Genomic DNA, 17,832 nt, shown 5'->3' with positions numbered 1-17,832 from the left:
AAGAAGTCTGAAGAAGGGTTTTGGCCTGAAACATTGCCTATTTCCTTCGCTCCATAGATGCTGCTGCACCCGCTGGGTTTCTCCAGCACTTTTGTGTACCTTCGATTTTCCAGCATCTGCAGTACCTTCTTAAACACTAAATGCAAAGATAATGTGTCTGCCTTCTGCTCAAAGAGGTGGGAAAAGGCCATCCATCCCCTCCAGGCTAGCCTGCCATTCAAGGTGATTGTGCCTGATCTGTTTTCTGACTCCTTTTACCTGACCTTTGGCAGGAATTGAGTGCAGTATGTGACGATATTTGTCACATTTCTATCTGAGCTTCATAGACTTTGGTTAATCCAAGGCATTCGCCTTGGGTTAACCAACGTCTACGAAGCTCAGATAGAATTGTGACAAATATCTTCTGGGAATACTGTACTCAATTTCAACTCAAATAACTTGGAGATTAGAATTAGAATTAGAATTAGAATTAGAATTAGAATTAGAATTAGAATTAGAATTAGAATTACCTTTATTGTCATTCAGACCTTATGGTCTGAACGAAATTTCGTGCCTGCAGTCATACATACAATAATACAATAATAAACAACAATAAACACAAATTAACATCCACCACAGTGAGTCCTCCAAGCACCTCCTCACTGTGGTGGAGGCAAAAATCTTAGGGCTGCAGTCTCTTCCCTCCTCTTCTCCCTCTGCGCTGAGGCGATATCCCCACCGGGCGATGGCACAAACAGTCCCGCGGCTCACCGAACCCCGCAAACGGGCCGGCTCAAACACCGCGGCCCGGGGTGGTCGAAGCTGCCGCCCTCCAGTCCAGCGGATGCAGCCGCTGGCCCGCGGCTGAACTCAGGTCACCACCGCCAGAACGCCGTCCCAGCCACCAGAGCACCGTTCCAGCCGCTAGATAATACTTACTATGACATTCCTTTCAATTGAATCTGTCTGTATGATCCGAAACTTCAATCTACACATGCTCATCAACTGTAATGTTGCCCTTATATTCCAAACCTAATATTTAACTAGGGTGTTTAGAAGGATGAGAGGATATCTCATTGAAACATATAAGATTGTTAAGGGTTTGGACACGCTAGAGGCAGGAAACGTGTTCCCGATGTTGGGGGAGTCCAGAACCAGGGGCCACACACAGTTTAAGAATAAGGAGTAAGCCATTTAGAACGGAGGCGAGGAAACACTTTTTCCTCACAGAGAGTGGCGAGTCTGTGGAATTCTCTGCCTCAGAGGGCGGTGGAGGCAGGTTCTCCGGATGCTTTCAAGAGAGAGCTAGATAGGGCTCTTAAAAATAGTGGAGTCAGGGGATATGGGGGGAAGGCAGGAAAGGGGATGATCAGTCATGATCACATTGAATGGCGGTGCTGGCTCGAAGGGCCGAATGGCCTACTCCTGCACCTATTGTCTATTGTCTATTGTCTATTGAATCTGTCTGTTTGATCTAAAACATTAATCTACACATGCTCATCAACTGTAATGTTGCCTTTATATTCAATTCGCAATCTCCAAACCTAATATTTAACTATTGCCCTACTTTAGTTTAGTTTAGAGATACAATGCAGACCAGCACCGGGTCCATGCCACCCAGCGATCCTCGTACACTATCCTACACACTAGGGATCATTTACAATCTTTGCCAAGACCAAATATCCGACAATCCTGCACGTCGTTGGAGTGTGGGAGGAAACCAGAGGTCTCGGAGAAAACCCACGCAGGTCACAAGGAGAACGTACAAACTCCGCACAGACAGCACCTGCAGTCAGGATTGAACCCGGGCCTCTGGTGCTGTAAGGCAGCGACTCTACCGCTGCGCCACCGTGCCGTCCTATGCAGCTACCGAATATTGGATGCCACCTGTGGAACCTTTCATCCCCAACTCTGCCAAAGACGAGCGGGCTCAGCTTTAAAGTCAGAGGGGTAAGGTTTAAAGGAGATGTGCTGGAGAAGCTTTTTCCACAGAGGGTTCTGGGTGCCTGGGACGCACTGCAGTTGGAAGCAGTTAAAACAGTCGCATTGTAGTAGGCTTATAGATAGGCTCATGGATAGGCTGGAAATGGAGGGTTTTGCAGGCAGAAAGGATTAATTTGGCGCAGGTATTTGTTCTATATTCTAACTTCTTCATAGTATTGGAACCTGAGGGGCAATTTTTTTTCACACAAAGTTTGGTGAGTATGTGGAATGAGCTGCCAGAGGAGGTAGTTGAGGCAGGTACAACAGCAACAGTTAAAAGACTTCTGGACAGGTATGTGGATTGGAAAGAGGGATATCGGCCAACAGCAGGTATTGGGGACTAGCGTAGATTGGGGATCTTAGCTGGCATGGGCAAGTTGGGCTGAAGGGCCTGTTTCCGTGCTATATGATTACATGACTGTTGAAAAACATAACAAGTAATGCTATAAAAGGTCACAAAAACCATGCTTTGAAAATGTCACAAAGTGCTGGAGTAACTCAGCATCTCTGGAGGACAAGCCCGGGTTGCGTTTCGGGTCGAGACCCTTCTTCCGTCTGATGCCGTGTGTCGTATATTAACCAGATCTGCAGTTCCTTGTTTCTACTTGATGTTTTAAAACATCTTGGCTCTTATGGTCTTTTTGGGAGCCACGTGAGTGGATGTAACCCTTCTTGGGAAATGGCACATTAGTAATGTTAGCAGAACGCTAATCGGTGTGCCAAAAGTGGAGAGGTTTAGTAGGTATAGGTTAGACAAGGAATAAATAAATTATACAAGGAAAATAATTTTACAAGCTAGCCGTCAGCAATTAGCGTGGAAATCTTTTATTTCCAAGTTTTATTTAATGGTGTTTTGCCTCTGGAAATATATCGTTAAAATGATGATAGCTGAGCAAATGGTTTCACAATCTCTGTGTCTGCTGGGAGTGTTTCATCTGCTGACACCTGGAGTTTTATCGAATGTTGTTGAATTAAACATGTTCTGCAACTGTGGCACCTCCTGCTTGTTAACACAATAAACAATTAGAACTGGCCTCTCTTTATCTGGCATCGAACCGAAAGCCGCAAATGCAGGAAATCTGCAATAAAAACAGAATCAGACAGGTACTCGAAATTTCAAAATACTGGCCTGTCAGTTGAACAGACATATATTAATTGATATAAATTTTTAATGGCACACATCATTTTGCTCATTGCATTTACCGGGATGTTTAAATACATGATCTATTTTTATTGATGATTGCTTAAAAAAATATACACATCTCAGTGTAATTCATCCACTTTGTTACTGTGTATATTGTCATTCACTGCACACAAAGGTGTTTTGAGCAGTATGGGTTGCAGCCAAATGGCATGCAATTTGTACTGAAGCCTCGAGCTCCCACTCCAACAGTTAACATTTTATTGTCTAGGGTCCTTATGAGTTTCGCCTGCAGCGGGTACATAACAGAGCGCTCTGTAATCTATGGGCTGTTCCCCAGGAAGCTGCAACTGTTGCCGCAAATCATTAACTCGGTGAAATGGGAACGTTCTTCTTAGAGAAATTCGGCATGTCACCGAATATTAGACGGCACGGTGGCGCAGCAGCGGTAGGGTTGCTGCCATACAGCGCCAGAGACCCAGGTTCGCTAGATTTAAGAGGGAGTTAGATGTGGCATTGTGGCCAAAGGGATCAGGGGGTATGGAGAGAAGGCAGGTACGCGATACTGAGTTGGATGATCAGCCATGATCATATTGAATGGCGGTGCAGGCTCGAAGGGCCGAATGGCCTACTCCTGCACCTATTTTCTATGTTTCCATGTGTCTATGTTTCTATGTTCGACCCTGACTACAGGTGCTGTCTGTATTGAGTTTGTACCTTCACCCCGTGTCCGGGTGGATTTTCACCAGGGGAAGAAGGTATAGGACGTACAGGATTTGTAGGTTAATTGGCTTGGTATAAATGTACATTCTCCCCAGTGTGTGTGTAGGATAACGTTGGTCGGCGCGGATTTGGTGGGCCGAAAGGCCTGTTTCCGTGCTGTATCTCTAAACTAAACAAAAACACTCTAACAAAACTTCTACAGATGCACTGCAGAGAGTATCCTGACTGGTTGCACCATGGCCTGGTACGCCACTTTCATTAGACAGGAATTCAACAGACTGAAGAGAGTACCCGGTCCATCACTGCCACAGACCACCCTGCATCAAAAGTACCTAGACCAGGTTCTGCCTTAAGAAGGCGTCATTTATCATCAAGGATCCCCAACATCCGGCCCTCTCTCACCGCTACCATCAGGCAAGAGGCACGGAAGCCTGAAGTCCCACACCATCAGTTCAGGAACACTGGCGTTCCTACTACTATCAGGAACTATGATCCGACCTGCACACCTCTGATCCCACTTTGACAACCGAACACTGCAGACCACCCCTTACACTTCCATGAACTTGTTTTCTAATCATATATATTTGCAATAACATCTCGGGGTTTTTTTTTGCCCAGTCAATTTTCTTCTCACTCTCTTCTAGAATTTATGTGTAACTTATGTGTTTTGTGTGTTCCCTGAATGTATGTGCCTGTTGCTGCCGCTGCAGGCAAGATTGTCCTTGTACCTGTGACTGATCGTACTTTTGGAGTCAAGAGAGTTTAATGCCATATGTACTGACAATAATGAATCGATGAAATTCTTACTTGTAGACGCAATATACATAGAGAACACAAAAAACGTGCAAGAAACAATAAATTAAAAACTCCAATACTAATGCAACCAAAAATAGTCCTTAGTTCATGGTTGATGTTGTGTGGCACGGTGGCGCAGCAGTAGAGTTGCTGCCTCACAGCGCCAGAGACCCGGGTTCGATCCTGACTACGGGTGCTGTCTGCATGGAGTTTGTACGTTCTCCCCGTGACCACGTGGGTTTTCTCCAGCTGCTCCTTCCAACATTCCAACATTCCAAAGACGTACAGGTTTGTAAATTGTAAGTTGGCCCTAGTGTGTAGGATAGTGCTAGTGTATCACTGGTTGGTTTGTAGGTTAATTGAGTTCTTTAAATAATCCCCAGTGTGTAGGATAGAACTAGTGTACTGGTGATCATTGATTATTGCGGACTCGGTGGGCTGAAGGGCCTGTTTCCACGCTATATCTCCAAACTAAACTAAACTAAACTAATCTAAACTAAATTAAACTGGTGACAGATACAAAATGCTGGAGTAACTCCACGGGACAGGCAGCATCTCTGGAGAAAAGGAATCGGGGACGTTTCGGGTCGAGACCCTTCTTCAGATTGAAGTAAAGTTCAGACTAAACTGATGTTAAGCAATGTTCACAAACCTGGTGGCCACAATTTTCAGACTCCTACATCTTCTTCCCGATGGTGGGAGTCAAATGAGAACATAGACAGGATGATGTGGGTCTTTGTTGACACTGGCCTTCGATTTAAACCAGCATCTGCTGTTCTTTCCTACACGTCAAGTCTTTGGGTATTTTTAAAGCGGAGATTGACAGGTTCTTGATTAGTACGGGTGTCAAAGGTCATGGGGAGAAGGCAGGAGAATGGGGTTGAGAGGGAAAGATAGATCAGTCATAACTGAATGGTAGAGTAGACCCGAATGGGATAATTCTTCTGCCATGACATGAATGTGAATGGGTTTGTAAGTCTCAACGCTTCTGCTCAGAATGGGGATGGATCTGACTATAAGACATTTAATGGGGCCTTTGGCAACACAGGGGGGCGTTCCCGAGATGGGCCCATGGGATTAACACCTAGGGTCTGCTTGCAGGACACCTCATTGTACGCACCAATGTAAACTATGCATGGCACTCTCAGCTGCAGCTCCTCCAGCCTGCAGGTCTCTGGAGTGTGGGAGGAAACCGGAGCACCCGGGGAAAAGCCATGTGGTCATAGGGAGAACATGCAAATCCCGTACGGATGGCACTCGTAGTCTGGATAGAGCCAAGGTCTCTGGCGCTGTAAGGCAGCAACTCTACCGCTGCGCCACTGTGCCACCATCTCAGTACCCTTTAATTGGGAACCTGTGAATAGCCTTTTCACACAGAGGTAGTGGAGGCAGGTAATACAGCAACGTTTAGAAGACATTTGGACAAGTACAAGGATAGGAAAGGTTTAGAGGGATATGCGGCATACACAGGCAGGTGGGACTAGTTTAGATGTGGCATCTAGGTCGGCATGGGCAAGTTGGGCCAAAGGGCCTGTTTCCTTTATAGGAAGGGCTGTATGACTCTATGACTGTGACTCTAAGGCACTTCCCCAAATTCGCACAATCGTCTTGACATTAATGCAAGACAGAAACAAGTAATTTTCATCAAGTTATTGAAACAAGTGGAGTTTGTACGTTCTCCCCATGACCACGTGGGTTTTCTCCGAGATCTTCGTTTTCCTCTCACACTCAAAGGACGTACAGGTTTGTAGGTTAATTGGCTTGGTCTAAAAGTAAAGGCCTTTGTTGGTGGCTAGCAGTCAAAAGGAGATCGGGGGAATTGTGGCAGGGCTTCAGATTACATTCGCTGAGGTCGAATTGGAACGCTCCACTTCACGACAAGCCTCAGAATGGCAGAAGTGGTGTGAGTAGTGAGGATGAGGAGAGTTGGCCCAAGAGGACAAAGCATTGTTGAGGAAATCGGAAACATTTCTAGCTGGAGAGCTGGAGCTCTAGAAAACAAGATGGCGGCAGAGATGTGTGGCACGGTGGCGCAGCGGTAGAGTTGCTTCCTTACGGTGCCAGACACCTGGGTTCAATCCTGACTACGGGTGCTGTCTGTACGGAGTTTGTACGTTCTCCCCGTGATTCCATCTCTGGAATTCTCTGCCACAGAAGGTAGTTGAGGCCACAGTTCATTGGCTATATTTAAGAGAGAGTTAGATGTGGCCCTTGTGGCTAAAGGGATCAGGGGGTATGGAGAGAAGGCAGGTACAGGATACTGAGTTGGATGATCAGCCATGACCATATTGAATGGCGGTGCAGGCTCGAAGGGCCGAATGGCCTACTCCTGCACCTATTTTCTATGTTTCTATGTTTCTATGTTTCTATGTGATCGCATGGGTTTTTCAGAGATCTTTAGTCTCCTCCCACACTCCAAAGATGTACAGGTTTGCGGAATAAGCTTGGTACAAATGTAAAATTGTCCCTAGTGTGTGTAGGGTAGTGTTAATGTGCGGGGATTGCCGGTCGGCGTGGACTTGGTGGGTCGAAGGGCCTGTTTCCGCGCTGTATCTCTAAACTAAACTAAACAAACACCCTCCTCCACCTACCTCTGTCTCTCTCTTGATCTCGCTCTCTGCCCACAAACAGGTGACTGTGCAAAAGGTGCAGAGCAGGTAATTATATTAGCATGTAAATAAATTTTCGCACCTGGCCTGTATCTGAAGTTTCTATGCAGCATTTGCCCTGCACTGGCCTTCAATTCCCTGGCTTAGTAAGAGATAATTATTCCACCGTTCCCTCTCCTGCTTGACTTCTCGTTACCCTTCACTGAAAAATAAGATTACATTTAATCTGAGTTGCGCTGATCACAACTACGTATATTGTCCCATCTCCAAATAAATTTGCTCCTATATTTGTATGTGTGCACTACATTTGCTTACATCTTTGTTAATGTTTAAATGCTCAATGCCACTCACAGCCAGTGCCATTCAGAGCAGGATTCCAGAGGGAAAGGGCTCTCGATCATCAAGGCGTTGAACCATTTCAGATTTCTATTTTATTTTTTACTATTTAACAGTTCCATCGGATCATTCGAGACGCGTATATCAGGGGGTTCGTGTCAAGCATACCGTTAAAGATTTGCTGGCAGAGAAAAGGTCACGGCAGACTAGCGGCCCCTTCAAGTACAATGTAAGTATGAGAATGGATGCACTTTGTTTCATTGTACGGTAATATCTGGGTGAAATCTTTCCGCAAATCTCCTGCTAGCTGCCTGGTTCATTTAAATCTCATATTGGGTGCGTCTAGATGTTAAAACTGGAAGAACACAAAAAGTTAAAACCATCGTCTTAATTTATGAATCCTTAACCTGAAAACATTTGGAGTAACTCGGCGGGACAGGCAGCATCTCTGGAGAGAAGGACCCTTCTTCAGGCCTCCAGAGATGCTGCATCTCCCGCAGAGTTACTCCAGCATTTTGTGTCTACAGTGTAAACCAATCCCTTCCTCCACCCGAAAACTAGTGTTCTCTTTGCTTTATTTCATTTCTGAAGAATTGAATTTGAGATTACAATCCTGAAGGTGTTTCGAAGTGTTTGTCGGTGTTTCATGAGAGCAGTTAACTAATTCAGAGAGTTGTAGAATTGGTCTGGAGAGAACAGAGATCGTTCAGCCCATCGAGTCCATGCTGATTCCTTATGAAGCTAGTAATATCAGCTCCAATACCCCACCCTCAGATCCTTTATCTCCCAAATAATCCGTCCGATACCCTTTCTAAAGGTACGATTGATAGTTTCCACTACTTCACACAGTCAGTTTCACATCTTGACTTTTTTCAACCTTAAACAAAGAACCCTCACTCCTCCTCACCTATTTTGCATCAAATGAAAAATCAATTAAGATTACATAGTTATAAATCCAAAAATAAGAAGTAAAAGAACGACTTTCAACTAATTTACAAAATACACATTAAATTATAATTTGTATTAAATGTGAACTAAAATATGTTTTAAGTCATAAGATCATAAGTAATAGGAGCAGAATTAGGCCATTCGGCCCATCAGGTCTACTCTGCCATTCACTCATGGCTGATCTATTCCTCGTTCCTCTCCTGCCTTCTCCCCATAACCCCCGACACCTATCATATCATAGATAAACTGAAATTTTTAATTGATAAATGAATAATATAATTGGATTGGAAAGGGTGAATAATTATTTTATTTGACCTGCGCAATTGTATATTAGAGATGATCGGGAAGGTCATAACCAAAGAGTTGAGGGACTGTAACTTGAGGCGAAAGTCTCTTTAAAAAAAACGCCTCACCGTCAGAGCATTTAAGCAGTTGGAAGTTTTTATCTAGCTCCATCTTCTGAGTTCAAGCTTTTGATGAATTAATTTTCATATTTATCACAGCGAGCCTGTGATGCATGCAGTCCCTGTACCAGGAAACCGAGCTTCTCGCAAATGACATTCAAATTTCTCCGTGAAATTTGTTTGTCCCCTCCCAAAGGCTAGTTTACTGGATCAAGATACAGGGTTTGATATGCAAACTTCACGATGATTACTCAGAATAAGAAGGTCAAAATGTTGCCCCAAGGAATTTATATCTCGGGGTCTCTTGCCAATGTTTTATTGTCAAGAGCATGTGGAAATACAGGTTGTTCATGGCACAGATGGATGGCCTCCAACTGTTCCAACTACCATTCCTTGAGGTACAGCAGGATGGTGATACTGTATTCCTTCAACCCAGGTTGGTGGGTGTATGGAATGAGCTGCCATAGGAGGCAGGTACTATCGTAACGTTTAAAAGGCATTTGTACAGGTACACGATAGGAAATTCTTAAGGGGTTGGACAGGCTAGATGCAGGAAGATTATTCCCGATGTTGGGGAAGTCCAGAACTAGGGGTCACAGTTTAAGGATAAGAGGGAAGTCTTTTAGGACCGAGATGAGAAAATCATTTTTCACACAGAGAGCGGTGAATCTGTGGAATTCTCTGCCACAGAAGGTAGTTGAGGCCAGTTCATTGGCTATATATAAGAGGGAGTTAGATGTGGCCCTTGTGGCTAAAGGGATCAGGGGGTATGGAGAGAAGGCAGGGATGGGATACTGAGTTGCATGATCAGCCATGATGATATTGAATGGTGGTGCAGGCTCGAAGGGCCGAATGGCCTACTCCTGCACCTATTTTCTATGTTTCTATGTTTCTATGAAAGGTTTAGAGTGATACAATATGTGCCAAACGTAAGCGGGTGGGGCTAGTGTAAATGTGGCATCTTGGTGAGCATGGGCAAGTTGGGCCGAAGGGCCTGTTTCCGTGCTGTCTTACTCTATGGCATAAGGCACTTCCCCAAATTCACACAGCAGTTTTGCCATTCATGCAATATAGAAACAAGTCATTTTCATCAAGTTATTGAAATATTTAGACAGGTACATGGATAGGACAGGTTTAGAGGGATACGGGGCAAACACAGGGACTAGTGTAGACAGGACATGTTGCCTAGTGTGGGCAAGTTGGGCTGAAGGGCCTGTTTCCACTCTATGACTCTATGACAGTCAGTTAGCTGAAGAAACAGCGGAGAAAAACTTCCATTCCAATCATGGCTTTAGGATGCCACGGAGTGCATCTCAACCATTAAACGAGTTATTGACGTTAGTCCCTCTATCATCGATCTGTACCTGTGGAAGGTTGTATTGTAATCATGTATTGTCTTTCTACTGACTGGTTAGCACGCAACAAAAGCTTTTCATTGTAACGTGGCAATAAACCAACTAAACTAAACTAAACTAAACTAAACTAAACTAAACTAAACTAAACTAAACTAAACTAAACTAAACTAAACTAAACTAAACTATGGGTAGACAAAAATGCTGGAGAAACTCAACGGGTGAGGCAGCATCTATGGAGCGAAGGAAATAGGCAATGTTTCGGGCCGAAACGTTGCCTATTTCCTTCGCTCCATAGATGCTGCCTCACCCGCTGAGTTTCTCCAGCATTTTGGCCTACCTTCGATTTTCCAGCATCTGCAGTTCCTTCTTAAACTAAACTAAACACCTAGATGGTGGGTGCCTCTAAACTTCGAAAGGGGTGGAAAGCTGAATCACTTTGAAAGAAAGTAAGTTTTAGATTTCTATAGCTGCATTCAGGCCATCCCAAAATACTTTACAACCAATACATTACTTCTGAAGAGTGGCCACTGTTGTAGAGTATGTTGCTATGCCAGATGACTTGTTGTGGGGACAATCAATGTACATAATAAGATGCAACGATATTTCGTTCAGACTTGCATTTGTTGGTGTATTTTTGAATGACAACAAAGTCTTTGATCGATGGATTGAACCGGTTTGCACACAGACAACTGTCACAAACCTCCATGCATTTCGTTGTCTCTGTACTGTACACTGCACAATGACAATAAAGTTTGAATCTGAATCTATATCTGAAAATCCACACATTTTTGGGCTGTGGGAAGAAACCGCAGCAAATGCGTGAGTGTGTTAAGTCGATTGGCCTCTCCAAGTTGCCCCTAATATGTTGGCAGTGTTTGAAAAAGTTGGCTAACGTAGAATAACATGGGTTTATGTTGGGTGCCCCGGTTTCATCCCACAGTCTGAGAGTGTGCAGGTTTGTTGGTTAATTAGCTTTGAGTGTGTAGGGAGTGAATGAAAAAGTGGGATAATATCGAACTAGTGTGAATGGGTGATCGATGGCTGGCGTGGACTCAGAGGGTCACAGGTCCTGTTTTCATGCTGTCTCTCTAAACAAAACTAACCTGGGCTTCCTACTTGCTCGATAGATTCTTAATGAGGTCAAACCTGCTTTGCCGCCTTAGGTGAATGCAAACAGGAGCATGGCAACGGTGGTCAACTGGATAAATGTTGAGTAGTGACCAACATTCATCTCGTTGAAACAACATTGCAACAAAAATGGTGACATTGCTGTTAATGACAGTTTGTGTAAATCGATTGCCATATTTGGTGTATTGATTGAGATACCATGAGTTGGAATGGTAATGTAGAGAGGCCGAGGAGGGTATATGTGGGGAAGGTGTGGTGGTTGCGTCCACATGGCATGTCCAAGGATATGCGTGTGCATGTACACGTGTGCGTTAAGTTTGGTCTCCAATTTTCTTGGACTTGCTTGCCATAGTTTTTACCATCTGTCTCTGTCAAGACCATGTGATTCTTGTATACAACAATTGTGAGTGGTGGGTAGACAGGACGAGCTGCTAAAGGAGGTAGTTGAGGCAGGTATTATAACAGCATTGAAACGACACTTTGGGCAGGTGTATGGATGTGGAAAATGATTGGAGGCATGTGGGCCAAAAGCGGGCAAATCGGACCAGCTCGGATGGAAGATAGACACAAAATGCTGGAGTAACTCAGCGGGTCAGGCAGCATCACTGGAGACAAGGAAGAGGTGAGGTTATGTGTCGAGACCCTTCTTAGATGGGCATCTTTGGCGGGATGGACAAGTTGGGCCGAAGAGCCTGTTTACATCGTATATGACTTTATGACAATCAGTCCATGTTAAAATAATTCATGTACAGGTATCTTCCACTGATTAAAATACTAGAGAGGAAACAACTTATCATCAAACAATGGGGTCTGGACAAGGAGAAAGGGTATAAGCTGAGGATGTCAGTCCTGACAATATTTGCAACGGCTCCTCACATCTGATCACACAGAGTTTTACCAGAATACATCAATTAGAGTGCATTAGCTAGAAGAAGTCTTTGGACAAATTTGGATTGTTCGGGACATGGCAGACTCAGGGGAGACCTGATAGAGGTATAAAGAATTATGAGAGGCATAGACAGGGTAGACACTCCGAACCTTTTTGCCAGGGTGGAAATGTCAAAGTCTAGAGGACATAGCTTTAGGTGGAGATGGGGGAATTTAAAGGAGATTTGAGGGGGAAAGTCTTTTATACCTTGAGTTATGGGTCGCAAGAACAAGCTGCCAGGAGTGGAGGTGGAGGTATATAAGACAGTGGTGTGTAAGAGGCTTTTACACAGGCATATCCATATGCAGGGAATGGAGGTATATAGATTATGTGCAGGCAGAGCAAATTAGTTTAAACATAGAAACATAGAAAATAGGTGCAGGAGTAGGCCATTCGGCCCTTCGAGCCTGCACCGCCATTCAATATGATCATGGCTGATCATCCAACTCAGTATCCTGTACCTGCCTTCTCTCCGTACCCCCTGATGCCTTTAGCCACAAGGGCATTAACTTGGCATTTTGTTTGTGCCAAAGGCTTGTTCCTACGCTGTACTACATTCTACGATGATTTGCAAACTAATTTAGTTTAGTTTAGAGATACTGAGCAGAAACTGGCCCTTCGGCCCACCGAGTCCGCACCGACCAGCGATCCCCACACATTGACACAAGCCTATACCCACTAGGGACAATTTTACACTTATACCAGGTATACAAATGATTAAAATGATTATCATTGTTTCACCATTAGTGGTTCCAACTCCTGCTGTGGCCATTCATCCATTTGCACCTCATTTTATCCAGATTAGTGTTAAATTTTGCCTGGTTTGCCAAAGATTCCGAAAGTAATGATTTTGTTGTGTTAAAGATGCTTTGTAATAATTTTATTTGTGTATAGAAACAGATGCCATATAATAATTTTATTTGATTAAAGATTATACAGGCGGCACGGTGGCGCAGCGGTAGAGTTGCTGCCTCACAGCGCCGGAGACCCGGGTTTGATCCTGACCACGGGTGCTGCCTGTACGGAGTTTGTACGTCGCGCGGGTTTTCTCCGGGTGCGTCGGTTTCCTCCCACACTCCAAAGACGTGCAGGTTTGTAGGTTAATTGGCTTCAGTAAAAATTGTAAAGTATCCCAAGTGTGTGTAGGACAATTAGTGTACAGGGATTGCTGGTCGGCACAGACTCGGTGGGCCGAAGGGCCTGTTTCCACGCTCTTTATCCAAATTAAACTAAACTAAAAAATACAAACAATTCTCAAATAATTATCTTCGTCATAAAGATCAGCAGCTTCATACTTCATATGGTAAATTCAGAGACTCGCTGTGTTTATCTTGTGTTTTGCATATCACCACGATACTGAGAGCTGCCTTTTTCCAGGTAAACCTAGTCACCATGTTGTCTTGTTTTCTTAATTTGTAAATTAATTTTGTAACGCCCTCGCTACACTCCTGCTAATTCTCCCGGGGGCTCTCTTTATTAAGAATGTCACACAAGAACCTTGTTGTTTGTGTCAGGGCAGTGAAGGAGGAAATGCAAGAGATTTTCCAAGTTGCCGTTGGTCTCCAGTTCTAAACATCTGTGAAATGTTTGGATAATCAAAAAAATCATCAGGGCATATTAGAACAGAGAACATAGAACAGTACAGTACAGCACTGGGATGGGCCCACAATGTTTGTGCCCAACAGGATGCCAAGTTAAACTGATCTCATCTGCCTGTGTATGATCCATATCTCTCTATTCCCTGCATTTCCATGTGTTTATCTAAAAGCCTCTTAAAATACCACTAACATATCTGCCTCCACCACCACTCTTGGCAATGCGTTCCAGGCACCCTGTGTAAAAAAACTTGCCCTGCTCATCTCCATTAAACTTTCCGCCTCATAGCTCTAAAGTTGGACATTTCCACCTTGGAAAAAGGTTCTGACTCTGTTCCATATCTATGCCTCTCGTAATGTTATATATAGAGCTGCTTCATGACTTCCAGACTCTTACATTCAATGCCCCTAGCAATGAAGAGAAGCATACCATACACCTTCTTTACCACCTGTCTAAAATATCTCTATATAGCTGTGAACTGACCAATTTATTCTATTCATCCTTATGTATTCACCAAAGTAAAACACCCCAAGAAACTTCACACGGGCTTACCAAAGAAAACTTCACACATATGAGGACAGGTGATCAGAAACTTGGTCAAATATTGGAGGGTATGGTGTATGGGTGGAGACTTCAATGACTTGATGTGATACCATATTGATAACAGCAGATTGTCCACACAAAGTTCCTGTAACACACTAAACATTGCCCTTCAGGTGTAGGGAGCAACTGCAGATGCTGGTTTATAGCAAAGATGGTGGGTCTTATAGATTGAAACATAGGCTGATCATCCAACTCAGTTTCCAGTACCTGCCTTCTCTCCATACCCCCTGATCCCTTTAGCCACAAGGGCCACATCTAACTCCCTCTTCTTGTAGGTTTTTATTAGTGGGTCAGGCAGCATCTCGGGAGAAATGGAATAGGTGACGTTTCGTGGTGGAACGTTACCCGTCTGAACAAGGGTTCTGACCCGGAACGCTACCTCGTGCCCTCCTGATGCTGGCTGGGGAAGATGCAGGCGGGCCATGCTCAATATTGAGCTCATGTTCATGTTCTATGTCCACGGGCCATGTTTCATATTGAGTTCTCATTGTATTCTGGCCGGCACCAGCCGCCATCCTCGTCTTTCCCACGAGGTTGAGAGCAACGGGTCTGAGCAGCACCCACATCTCTCTCATCAGTATCCACCAGGTGAGGTGGCAGGCAGCATGGATTCCAAGGAATAGGTGCTGGCTGCCATCTAACCTGTTCGATGCTGATGAGGGAGATGGGTGCAGCTCAGACCCATTGCTCGCAACCTTCTCGAAACTTCCTGCTACTAGTAGCCATTGTTCTCACCAGTACGGTGAGCAGTATCAACAAGATGGCACTAGAGTGTGTCGCTTCCTTGCGTGCTGCTCCCAGAGTAAGATTCAACGTCTGATACAATCACTCCACTTTTTTGAATCTCTTTTCTACCTGTAAATCCAGCACCATTTCAATAGACAATAGACAATAGGTGCAGGAGTAGGCCATTTGGCCCTTCGAGTAGGCTGATCGGCCCTTCAAGCCAACCCCGCCATTCAATATGATCATGGCTGATCATCCCCAATCAGTACCCCATTCCTGCCTTCTCCCCATAACCCCTGACTCCGCTATTTTTAAGAGCCCTATCTAGCTCTCTCTTGAAAGCATCCAGAGAACCTGCCTCCACCGCCCTCTGAGGCAGAGAATTCCACAGACTCACCACTCTCTGTGAGAAAAAGTGTTTCCTCGTCTCCGTTCTAAATGGCTTACTCCTTATTCTTAAACTGTGTGGCCCCTGGTTCTGGACTCCCCCAACATCGGGAACATGTTTCCTGCCTCTAGTGCGTCCAAGCCCTTAACAATCTTACATTTCCATGTGTTCCAATTATATTCTCTCTCTGTCGCTTCCCCTTTCACTCTACCTATTGCACTTGAGTTTGACTTGATTGTATTTATGTATAGTATTATCTGATCTGATTGATAGCATGCAAAATAAAGTATTTCCCTGTACCTCAGTACATGTGACACTAACGAATCTAAACCTAAATACTGCTCAAAATATTTCTTGCTCCCATCAGACTGATCAGATAAAATTACGCTATTTTGTCAATAGTTAATGTCTGTTTATTTTTGTAGAATATGCTGTTTGGTTGCCTGGCTGTTCCTATCTTCCTCTGCCATTCATTTTCTATTTGGATCTTAGCCAAGTCTTCAAACCAAATAATCAATGTTTTTAATCTTAAGCTTTTTCATTCCATACTTTTCCATTGTCCTTAATATTTTCCCATTAACAAACTCATCAGGAAGGCTGGCTCCGTCCTGGGGGTGGAGTTGGATTCACGGGAGGTTGGTCTTGGAGGGGAGGATGCTCCTCAAACTGCGGAGCATCCTGGACAATACAGCTCACCGCCTCCGTGACACACTGGTCAACCTGAGGAGCACTTTCAGCAACGGACAGGTTCCACCAAGATGCAGCACAGAACGCCACAGGAGATCCTTCTTCCCCGTGGCTATCAAACTGTACGACTCCTCACCCTCTTATGTTGTGGGGTAGACCGAGACTGACTCCCCCCCCCCTCCTCATCCCCACCCTAACCTTTGCACATCCCCAATCCTTTCCACTTGTCACTTTAATTTCATGTTTCATGTATTTTGTGTTTATATCACTGTTGGCAGATTAATTTCCCTCCTGGGATAAATAAAGTTATATCGATATCATATCGTATATTGCTTCATTTCCATTTTCTAATTCCTACCTTACGTAGTCTGAAGAAGGGTTCCGATCCGAAATGTCAGCCCTTCTTTTTCTCCAGAGATCTGCCTGACCCACTGAGTTACTCTTGCATTTTATGTCCATGCTACCTTATACATCTATATCATCTATCTATCTATCTATCTATCTATCTATCTATCTATCTATCTATCTATCTATCTATCTATCTATCTATCTATCTATCTATCTATCTATCTATCTATCTATCTATGTATCTATGTATGTATGTCTATCTATCTCTATCTATCTCTATCTATCTATCTATCTATCTATCTATCTATCTATCTATCTATCTATCTATCTATCTATCTATCTATCTTATAATATTAAAATTGTTTGTGTGTGTGTGTGTTTCTGCCTGTCTTGTGGTTGCCAGCCTGTGGGTGCCAGCCTTTGATTCGTTGCTACGCCAACACCAGACCCCACAAACCCCCAGATTTTTTCAATTTCGGTAGAGATTTCACTTTTCATTCAAAGTATCCACTCCTCATTAAATTTTGTCGTGTTTATGTACACATTTTTTATAAAATCCTTCCCCCCCCCACTCACTCATTTTGTCGCCTCCTGCTGGCCAGCGACCATAACGGCTGCTGGCGCCCGCCTCTCGCCTCACAAAGACGCCATTTAAAAACAGCCGCACTGCTGAGTGCTCGAATCTTCAGTTGGAGGACCACGTCTCCCGTGGGGGCTACGGGTAGGGAACGGCTGCGTTGGGGGAGCAGACCCAACGGGTCTGCACTTGGTCTAGTATATATATATTTTGCGTATGAGCGAGGCTCACATGTAATTCACTAATGCAACCCTGTCGCTACCCAGCAGAAAAATGTAGAAATTGGAAGTATTTGTAAGCAGGAACACGAAGAGAAACACTTTGCATTTATATAGCACCTTTATCAAAGTCAAGGTCGGCACGGTGGCGCAGCGGTATACTTACTGCCTTACAGCGCCAGAGATCCACGTTCAATCCTGACTACGAGTGCTGTCTGGAGCCACATACATACACAGTTTGTACGTTCTCCCCGTGATCTGCGTGGGTTTTGCCCAAGATATTCAGTTTCTTCCCACACTCCAAAGACGTACAGGTTTGTAGGTTAAGTGGCTTGGTATAATGGTAAAATTGTCCCTAGT

General features: G+C 44.3%; 1 protein-coding gene across 1 annotated transcript in view; it reads left to right on the top strand.

Annotated features, from left to right (window-relative positions):
- Window positions 1-17,832, top strand: part of c33h11orf53 (chromosome 33 C11orf53 homolog) — a 47,728-nt gene that overhangs the window by 8,966 nt on the left and 20,930 nt on the right. Inside the window, exon 2 of the mRNA XM_033049526.1 lies at window positions 7,653-7,795. Coding sequence (XP_032905417.1) covers window positions 7,653-7,795 — 143 coding nt within the window. The remainder of the gene's footprint in view (window positions 1-7,652; window positions 7,796-17,832) is intronic.

Source organism: Amblyraja radiata, chromosome 33 (assembly GCF_010909765.2).
Source record: "Amblyraja radiata isolate CabotCenter1 chromosome 33, sAmbRad1.1.pri, whole genome shotgun sequence".
In the NCBI taxonomy this organism is placed as follows: domain Eukaryota; kingdom Metazoa; phylum Chordata; class Chondrichthyes; order Rajiformes; family Rajidae; genus Amblyraja; species Amblyraja radiata.
Note: the sequence above shows the minus strand (reverse complement) of the source record. Positions and strands in the feature narration are given on the sequence as shown.